Raw genomic sequence first — 10260 nt, forward strand, 5'->3', positions numbered from 1 at the left:
GTCCCAGGCTAGAAGATTCCCGAGGTCAAAAGGCCCAGGCAGCTCCTTGATTCTTCTCGGCGACCGAGTATGAATCAAGGGGGGGCTATTGTACGGCACCGAGCTTCCAAAGCCCATACTGGCCTTGGGCCCAGACCCATCTAGGCCCCGGGCCCAAGCCCATACCAGCCTTGGGTGCAGGCCCAGCAGAAAGTTCCAGTTACCTTATGCCCTTCTTGAAACTGCCTTGGAGTAAAAACAAGTTTTGGGTATTGAGTTCCCAGAGTTGACCAGTTAATCTTTCCCGGTAGAGCGTATGAGTCATATCCAGGAAGGTCATGATATGCACGGGAACGTGAGTTGCCGAACATAATCGGTGAAAATGGAACCAAGTTCCAAGATCATAAATGCTGCACCGCCCTTTCACCTAAACAACCACTTTAACCAGATAATACTGGACCTTCAGTAGCACTAACGGTGACTGTAATCATGATCTCCCCACTAACCTTGGCTATAAATAGAAGGAAGTTGGGAGAAGAAGGGGTTCAGAAAAATTGGGAGAAAACAGTGAAGGAGAGGGTACCAACTGGGAGTTACTTTGAGTCTCTCTGCCGAGAACGACCCATTGTAGGAAATACTTAAGCCCACTACAAATAAATTGTGAGCCCAAGTGACCTAAGGTCCAGAAGTCTTGCACTTGGTTCTTATAATGGACATTGTGTGTACGGAGTATACATCAATAAATGTGAGGAAAAAAATACCAAATAAGAAATAGCTATAGTTATACGATCAAATTTACCTCAATTTATATAGCTCATAACCCCGATAAACTACAAATGATAAGGAAGAAGGAGAAAAAAATCATTGCATAGGGACAGCAAGTAATTCAGCCTAGGTACAATGAAAAAGTATGCACGTTTTGTAGACATAGCTAGTAATTCAATCGGACCTAGTCAAATTAGAGAAGCATCCATGCGAGTTCTATCAGAAATTTATCTTATTGAACGGGTATATGTAACATCCCCTTTCCTACTTTGTGAGGTAACCCAAAATCATGTTTGCTGCCATACAGGAGAGAGAAGACAATAACAAACATGCATTAAAGGTTGGATTACCTTTAATTTAATCCTTATTTATTAAAAGTGAGAGACATTAAGGAACTCTACATAAATAAATTAAATAAGCTCCTAAAGCATATCTTTCCTTTAGGTTTCTTTGATAGCAAGAATCAAATCAATCTGATGATAATCCATAAAATAAAAAAATTCAATCTGATCAGCTTTAAAAAATTGATCAGCTTTAAATAATAATAATAATAATAATCAGCATGTTCTGATCAGTCTTCTGAAAATGAAATCACACCATTTGTGAAGCTTTGACTGCAATGTAAAGCAGTTACTGAAAACCTCTAATACAATTGGAGTTTTTCTCTAGGCCTAGGGCTTCCTAGACACCAGTAGAACTAGGGTCTATTTTATCATGATCCTTAAATTATTGTACTCACAAGTTTACCCTTAAATGAGAATTTCCATCTCTGCTTTAATAAAAAAAAAAAAAAACGCTCATTTAAAACATTATGTGACAACTGACAAGGCACACTGACACACATTAAGCCTCAAATGATATTGCAAGTAGAGCTAAACATATGTAAACTAGTAAGAGCATTATAATTCAAAGGATACACACGTTTAGAGGAAAAGAAATTCCATTGGTAAACCAATGTCGGAAAATAATATTAAATAATAATCATCCCAACTAAAGGGATGAACTGTGAATTTAGACCGCTTTTGGGGAAAAAGGCTTTACAAAGGAAAAAAAAAAAAAACTGAAGTGCCAAGTCCGATAGGAAATAATGCAGCTTGCTATAATAGCCTCCATTTGCTATGAAAACATAAAATTTAGAAATAATGCCTATACTATAAAGTAAATTACTACATGCTCCTCTTCGAATCTATAGCGCATTTAGCTTCTTCCTGATTCTTCCATTTCACCAAGGTGTTGAGGAATTTCATGACCTGCATATATTATGATGGGTTTGTTATCTATTGAACAGTTCTAAAATTATATGCAAGTATGTACAGAAAGCTAAATTATGTTCAAGATGTTATAGATATGTGTAAATCAAAGTTTTAAACCTCTTCTGGGTTCCTGAGAGAGTAGAATGCACTGGTTTCTTTTGGGACAGGAGATACCAATATTCCATATCCTCGATTATCCTCCTGCAACACCTGTTGAAATACAAGAATTTATTGTTAATTGGCTGCTTATGTGAAAATTACAAACTCCAATAGAATTCGGTCACAGTAGGATTACCTTGAATGCATCTTCATCAGTTCTATCATCTCCTATATAGATTGGAAGCACATCATTCTTATCACTAAGCCCTGCAACAATAAGATAATGACACAACCAACTATAAGAAAACCAACGTTGGTTCTTATTGCTTATAATCAGAAATAGAGAGTGGAGTCAATACCAAGAGATTCAAGTAGAAATTCAACTGCTTTTCCCTTGTTCCAATCAATCACAGGACGGACTTCTAAAACCTAACAAAGGGAAAAACCAAGTAATTCTATGTCAGCATGAACCTAAATTATTAACAAATTAACAAAATCATTGTAAAATAACTCTTACATACAAGCATAGAAAACTGCAAGAGGGAATATAAAACGTGTCAAGATGCAGGCAAGATAATAAATACCTTCCGCCCATGAGTTAATCGCAAACGAGGGTAGCCCTTTAGAATATCATGAACACATTGTGCAATAACAGGCCAATTCTGAAATCAGAAAATAATAGAAACATCTTTAAAATTGTAAGTGAAATTATAGTTGTGCAGAAACGATCTATTTGATCAACTATAAAAAAAAATTGGTAACAAGGCAACAAAATTAATCCGTCACCTTCTCATCTACATTACGGTAATGTACAGAGACACAAAACTTGTGATTCTCAACTTTTGCGCCTTTGATCTCTTTAGTATTCTCAACGAGGATTCTAAAAACCTGCATGAACAATAAAGAATTAGAATATATGTCTATACACTACCCTAAATTCATATTCACAATAAAAAGGACTATGCACCTTGTCAATCAAAGGCAAAAATTCCCTAGCAGGCTGGAAAAGATTCACCTCCTTACCCTATACCAAATCCAAAATTGTTAGAAAAGTATTTATACAATTAGTGTAGCATAAAAGATTCAGCAGAAGATATCCCAAAAAATCCAATTCTACAATCACTTTATTAATAGAAAGTGTGGTTGTAAAAGATTTTGTCATCGCTTACCTGTTGATCATTAGAATCAACACAATTGGGATCCTCAGACACCGTGTGACTGAGAGGGCCCATAATGTCCATTCCATGACTACCAGCGTAATAGAGTTCTGTTAGTCCTACAAAATCATAAACCTGAAAAAAATGCAGATGTAGTGGATCAGACACTGAGGGTGTCCAGAGGATATGTATATAGATGGATAAAACAAAAAATCCTTCAATAAGAGAACACTTAACTACCTTATCACGGCTTCTTCCACTGATGATTGCTGTTGGAAAATACTTTGCAACATTTCTCACAGCAGAACGCATCTGACAACAATTTGTTTGAATTCATAAAACTGAAGACCAGTAAGGGAAATAAAGGAAAGGGCTATCTAGACATAAAACACATAAATATCGCTCTCTTACATCATCAGACATAAGGGCGCGATCAGGGTCATCAACTATTGGAGAAAGAGTACCATCATAATCCAAAAACATTGCTATCTTCTTGTTCTTTGCATAATTAGTAATTTGCTCAAAAAAGTTGAGTGCTGATGGATACTTCAGCTGCACCATCACAAAGAAACAGGAATGAAAATGAAGTATTAGAATCAACAGCAAAACAAGAATGTTAATATACTGAATTTTTTTAAGTAAACCACCGATAAATTAAACAAAAGAAACAAGCATATACCATCCAGGAGAAATAAGCAATATCAGTATCATCTGAAGCAACCTCAACATTGAAATCCTTAATTAGCTTCTTCCGAGGGGGTGAAGAGGATTTCATGGCATCCAGCCAACCATTAGATCGAACATCATCAAGCTTGCCAGGCTTTTTTCTTGGAATCATTATAAACGTACTCGAGTGCTGCAGCAAACTAGATTTCATGCCTAGTCTTGACTTCTTTATGGGTGCAGGATCAGTTAAAACAGGAGAAGCTTGATTCGTTTTCAAGTCCATTGGATCCAGATTACTTGGAAAGTAGTTATAGAAGGAATTTATCTAATTCTTTGATATGAACTGCCAGTCAGTCAATATGCAGAACCAGGTGCCTTATCCAGATTTGTTTACCCAACCATTTTGTCTATGAAAAACCACCTCTTCAATGTTTTCTTGTCACTGCTGCTGGGCGCGCAGTCCATCAAGCGCACGATTCCTGGAAACTATTGATGATATCAAAGCATTATATCAAAGGCTGAAATTGTTCGCACAGAATAAAAAAGTCTCTTAAATTAAATAGAGTAAATGTCCAACTAATAAGTATACCTTCTCATTTCCAAAGCTACACTGCATTTATAGCAGGTAACTGGACATCATTTGCACAAAGTTCTTTGGGAAAGATCTGATTTCTGCCTTCCAATACCAGAAAACTGTACCTAATTTCTGCATGGAGAATTATCCAAATGAGTCTATTGATTTAGAGTAAGCAGCATTAATTATAACTGTTGAGATATCCAGACAACAATGTCTAATAAAAAAATAAAATAGTGTTACAATTTATTACTAGTGCAGTAGAGATACCCAACGAAACTTCATAAAAGACTGAAGGTAGAATTTCTATACTAATGTTCTTGGAAATGAAAGAGTTCGACAATTGAGGTGGTATATAAAAAAGTCCAAGAACAAGAAAATTATGATAGAAAAATGGGGGGGCCGGTTACAGAAAAAGAGTTCTAAGTAAAAGCATTGCATGAGTTGTAACATTCTAAGGGATGAAAAAGCAAACTCATAATGAAAGAGTCAAGCAATTCCTCAAAACAAATATACCAACCAAGTTTAGCCAGTTCAATCCGACAATACACTGAAGCATATGAAAAGATACAAATCAAGAAGGACAAATGAATTATTGACTTCGTCTCGTACACTTAATCATGTCCATGCTATATATCTTGGGACACCTACTACCTAGATTTTAGGTGTAAGTGAATTGTGATAGATCCCACAAGAACCACTTTAATTAGATTTCAGTCAAGAAAGTTGCCAATCTTTCAAGTTTGAACGGTTCAATTGCCTTCAACAGATTTGTCAAAATTGTCTAGTAGTAGAACAAAATTTCTTCTGCATGTTTCAACTTGAATAATTTTATTTATTTAGAAAGGGATAGCGATCCTATTAATAATCTGCAAGGAAAAAGACTAGTACCTGTCTTGTCTTGTTAATGTATATTTATGTTAAATGGACACTTTGACCAAAACTTATTTAGAGAGAATAATAAAAGACAGATCTAAAGAGACAGATTTCCCCCAAAGGCTCACAGTGAAGACATGATAATAACTCTCCATGAAATGTATGGATGAAGAATTTGTAAAACTCAAAACACAAAGAAAAAAGCATTCAAAACGATTTTATGAACCATAAACTTTTTTCTTTTCCAGGAAAAAGATTAAGAAACGTAACCATAGAGACAAACATATATTTTAGGAGCAAAATTTTCATATTAAGAACCCCCAGGATATCACTCATCACCATAAATATTTCATATTCTTTGCCTAAATAGAAACAATCCATGTACATGATGTTTCCATGTTAATGGGGATGTGAGATACATATAATATACCAAGAATTATATAATCAAGTTTATAAAAATACATATAAAATCAAGCCACGTAATATATAACCCATTCAACATAAATTCATAAGAAATCATGCAACCATAATAAATATTATCTCCAACGATCACATAACCCAGATCCAAAGAGCTAGCCATTTTTTATTTGTGTTGCTTCATTTTGTGGAGGTATCTTCTACATTTTAAAGATGTAAATGAAAATTGAATTGCTAAACTCACCATCTTGTCTAGGAGCCGTGTTCTTAATTAATGCATATACAAGCATAATCACATATCTGTGTATAATATTTTATGACGCAAAGTGTGGGTCTACGTGGGCTCAAATTGAAGCAAAAGTGGCTTTCACTTGTAGATCTAATAGGTCAGTTTCAAATTCGTAAAAAAAAAAGAAAAAAAAAAAGAAAAAAACATATAATTTTCCAACATCGATTGGACACTACAACTGCCAAAACGAACATTAACTAAAACCCCACCATGAAAAATAATTAAGACTAAATATGAGAGAGACAGAAATATCACAAAACATAAAATCTTTTTTCCAATTAACAAGTAATAAAACAGGAAAATTTTTATTATGCTACGTGAATATTCAGCCATCTCCTAGTCTCTACCACCAAGTCAATGCTTAAAGAAACTTCTTGGCACGACCACAAAGGACGCCATTGAAAATTTACACCTAAAAACAACACCTATTCTTTCCCATTCAAAGGTCATGGGCTATTGGTTAAAAAAAATTTTCCTTTTGAGGGTAACACTTACATGTTACATCCAAGGGAAATTGATTAGGACACGTTGCCGAAATTTTCAGAATATATTTCCCCAGTTCACAGCAACCGACAGAACAGAAATTTGGACTAAAGTAAAGAAAAGAAAATAAACAAATTGGCTGTCAAATCATTTGCTTTTCTTTATTATACATTTCATACAGCTCCAAACCTACATGTTATTAAAAAAATAAATGAACCAAACAATTAATTCACAAAAAATATAGGTCAGACACCTTACAGTCCAAAACCAAAGTATGTAAAATCTTAACCATGAAAATGAAATGGAAAAGCATAAATTTTTATTTTTTCATTTTTCAAAATAGAGAGAAAGAAAAAGGTTCGCTTTTAAAATCTAAGTCTGACTAAAGATCCAGAAAAACGCATATGAAAACATAAAATAACATTGAATTTTATGATATTAATCACCAACAACGTTGCATTTGCGTTACAATCACATTGAAAAATAGCGGGAAAAAACACCAAACAAAAACCAAACATAACAGAAAGGTTAGGACTGTACCTGATTCACGAGGTAAAAAAATGTAACGGTCACTTGTTTTCGTTTTTTTTCTCGTTTCTTTTTTCCTACGAACCAAACACGACCAGATCGAAAAAGAAAAACCTGAAACAAAACGAAAGACACGGCATGAAACCGACCGTTTCAAACGTTTGGGAAAACTAAGAATCCAGAATCCAGAGAAACAAAAAAAAACAAACCAATTGCGAGAAACAAAGTTGAAATATAAAAATAAAATAAAAAACTAGAAATTAATCACCTCCGAGAAAACGGAAGGAGAAGAAGAAAACCCTAGAATGTTTCTCACTCAGAGAGAGAAAACAAATAAAACTAAAAAAAAAAAAAAAACGAGAAAATGTGATATTGTGTGTGTTGTGTACCACAAAAAGGAAAGGAAGGATTTGAAGTGCGAGAAGTTTGGGTATTTATAGAGTTTGATGGGAAACAAAAGACGTGCTTAACAAGGTAACACGGTTGTTGAATTGGGAAACACCACCACTATTTTACCATTAAACCCACAGATTAGCCTAAATTTTTTAATTTCAGATTTTAAAATGTACTATATATGATATTTAAAAAGTAATAGTAAATATGGCAATTTCAATATCAACCGACTGTTTTTTTTTGGGTTTAACCGAATAGATAGTTTTGTATATGGTTTTTGTGGGGTCCTAGTTAGACTGACTTGAAAAGGTAACTGTAGACTGACACGTGTGGGTATTATTGTATGGAGTACATAGATGACAACACCTGTTAACGTATCACAGTGACGTGGCCACGTGTCAGTCTGGGCCCTCCACGAAAGAACGGACGGATTTCGCGCTCCCGTCACTATCCTGCACAGCTGGCAGTCCTCTTGACGGGAATATTTTTTTTTTTTTGCCCTTTTTTTATTTTTTATTTTATGGGGGTACTTCTCTTAAACATAATAAGCGTGATATCTATCTCCTGAAAATAGGTTATTTTTATTTAGAGGAAAAGAGAAGAGCTGATTTGAAAATTATTTTCTTTTCTTTTCTTTTTGGCTCCGTTTGGTTGGATGATAAAAAAGAAAAGAAAAAGAAAATGATGAAAAGATAACGGGATAAGAAAGGATTTGTGAGTATTTGATTAGGAGAGTATAAAAGTAAAATGATGGAAATTACTTTATTTGGTTGAAAAGAAAAATGAAATAATTAAAAATACAATTTGTATAACTTTATTCTCATACTTCAATTACATAAAAAAAAATTCATATTTTATAAAAAGAAAGAAAAAAAAAACTATCGTTGAGTTATAAAAAACCAAAACAATTTTTTAATGGTTTATAAAAAATAAAAATAAAAACTACCATTTGAGTTATAAAAAACCAAACAAAACACACCTACAATAGAGGGATTGAAAGGGGTAAATGAGTCTTTTCCATCTACCCTTCTTCTCTTCCATTTTCTCCCCAAATTGGGGTGATGAGATTCTAGTAGACTTGATGAGAAAACAACCGGGCCCAACTAAACAACCCTTTCTCCTAATTTCTCCTCCCCCTTATCTATCCTCCTCCAAATCACCCTAATTAATCAAACGAAATGTAAGTGAGGACTGAATATTGGAACTTCAAATTCTAGGTAATATTATTGCATTTTGATAATGAAATATCACTTTTACATCTATGTACATATGTGGACTTTATATACATATATAATTTTTTGAGTTATTGCTTTTGATCATAAACATAACTTTCACATCTATGTACACACACAAATGTACATATATGTAAAAAGTTATGTTTATGATCAACGACCTGCTCAATCCATTCAAATTCTTCAACCTGCTTTGTCTCACATGGATATGGTTTTGATTTCTAAACAGGTTGGGTGAGTTCAACTATAAAAGTGGAGGGTTAAGTTGGGTGGTGGCTGAGTTTTTTTTAAATCACTAAGACCTACTGAACCCGCCTATATATACATATCTTTTAGTTTAAATTTAATATCATTTTTTTTGTGATAACACTATGATTTAAACATGTTAACATGAAAAGTGAATTATACTTGTCCAACATATTTAAAAGTATACATAGTGAAATGGATATTGTACTCATAGCTTCTTCTTTTTTCTTTTTTTCTTTTTTATTTTATTATAAATAGGAAAGTTAGAAAATACTCCTTCCTTAAGGTGTCTATACTTTGATTTATGGAAAAGTGAGTCATTTCCTAGATTTCCTTCGAGGGTTTATAGGATTGATAGAGAATATAACTTCTTAAATTTGTATGTAAATGGTAAAATTATTTCTAAAATTTAGTATACAACATATAACTAAAATTAACTCGCTCAATTTGTTGAGTTGAAATCGCCTAAATTTTCAACCAAACTTGTTGTTTTTGAAGGTTGGTGGGTCGATGGCAGTTTGGAATATTTCCAACCTTGCCATTGAAAAAATTTCTCTTAACTCGCCCTATCCAATCCTTTTATATATATATGAAACAAATAATTATAGGGAATAACCTTTTCGAAGAATCATTAGGAGTGATCTTAAGATATTATTGTCCATTTGAGAACAACTTATTTAGTTTTATTGCTGAAAGTATGTTAAAATATACTTATACTTTAAAAAAGTAAACAAAAAAAAATATTTAAAATAACTGTACATGAAAACTAAAAACAAAAGGCTGAGTTTATAAGCTTTAGTCAAACAAACACTAAATAAAATTTGTGAATTTTTTTTTTTTTTGAGACTTCATGAATCTTATGAGGTATTGAAAATCACTAGAACAAACTCTTAAGATAACCATTAAGTCAAGGTCTATTTGATAAAAAATTTCTAGTAACGTTGTTCAAATTTTATGAAAATACGGGTGATGATAAATTCATGTCATAAATTTGTGTGACAATTCATTAAACTTTACCCTTTTTTTTTTTGAGGGACATTAAACTTTACCCTAATATTTTGAGTTTTTTTTTTTTTTTTTTTTTTGGGTATCATGTATGTGAATCTTGTGCAACAAGAAGGGAGTATTGATAAAGGAAAGTGTGAAAAGGTTGTCACATGGAAAAATGGTTCTTTTTTGTGTAAAAGAGGTTTTTTTTTTTAACAGCTGGAGCCACAGGAATCTCGTGGGAGAAAGGTCACGTGGCTCATGCCCACAATCCGAGCTGTCAAATAGGCCTTTATTACAGTTAATAATTAAGATA

General features: G+C 33.3%; 1 protein-coding gene across 3 annotated transcripts; it reads right to left on the reverse strand.

Moving 5' to 3' along the window:
• Positions 1 to 1666: 1666 nt before the first annotated feature.
• On the reverse strand, positions 1667 to 7501 carry LOC126709278 (probable trehalose-phosphate phosphatase F). 3 transcript variants are annotated; one of them, XM_050409448.1, is made up of 14 exons: positions 7355 to 7501; positions 7099 to 7200; positions 4509 to 4618; positions 3933 to 4405; positions 3665 to 3805; positions 3494 to 3565; positions 3266 to 3388; positions 3064 to 3120; positions 2883 to 2984; positions 2681 to 2758; positions 2456 to 2525; positions 2293 to 2363; positions 2115 to 2207; positions 1667 to 1994 (listed from the first exon to the last, which is right to left on the reverse strand). In XM_050409448.1, exons 4-14 carry the CDS (start codon positions 4200 to 4202, stop codon positions 1911 to 1913), a joined length of 1161 nt encoding a protein of 386 aa, XP_050265405.1. In that variant the 5' UTR covers positions 4203 to 4405; positions 4509 to 4618; positions 7099 to 7200; positions 7355 to 7501; the 3' UTR covers positions 1667 to 1910. The 3 variants fall into 3 exon arrangements, with proteins under 3 accessions (XP_050265405.1, XP_050265406.1, XP_050265404.1); XM_050409449.1 differs by having other exon boundaries at positions 3933 to 4398; positions 4509 to 4625; XM_050409447.1 differs by having other exon boundaries at positions 4509 to 4625.
• Between the last annotated feature and the right edge of the window lie 2759 nt (positions 7502 to 10260).

This window comes from Quercus robur, chromosome 12 (assembly GCF_932294415.1).
Source record: "Quercus robur chromosome 12, dhQueRobu3.1, whole genome shotgun sequence".
NCBI classification, from domain to species: Eukaryota; Viridiplantae; Streptophyta; class Magnoliopsida; order Fagales; family Fagaceae; genus Quercus; species Quercus robur.

Bases quoted from the DNA above. Each gene is read 5' to 3' on its own strand.
- LOC126709278 (XM_050409448.1), bottom strand. From the start codon at position 4,202: ATGGACTTGAAAACGAATCAAGCTTCTCCTGTTTTAACTGATCCTGCA. The intron at 3,389-3,493 runs GTAGTTAAGTGT...CATTTTTTTCAG, and splicing joins GTGGAAGAAGCCGTGATAAG to GTTTATGATTTTGTAGGACT. The intron at 2,759-2,882 runs GTGACGGATTAA...TTCTGATTTCAG, and splicing joins ACCGTAATGTAGATGAGAAG to AATTGGCCTGTTATTGCACA.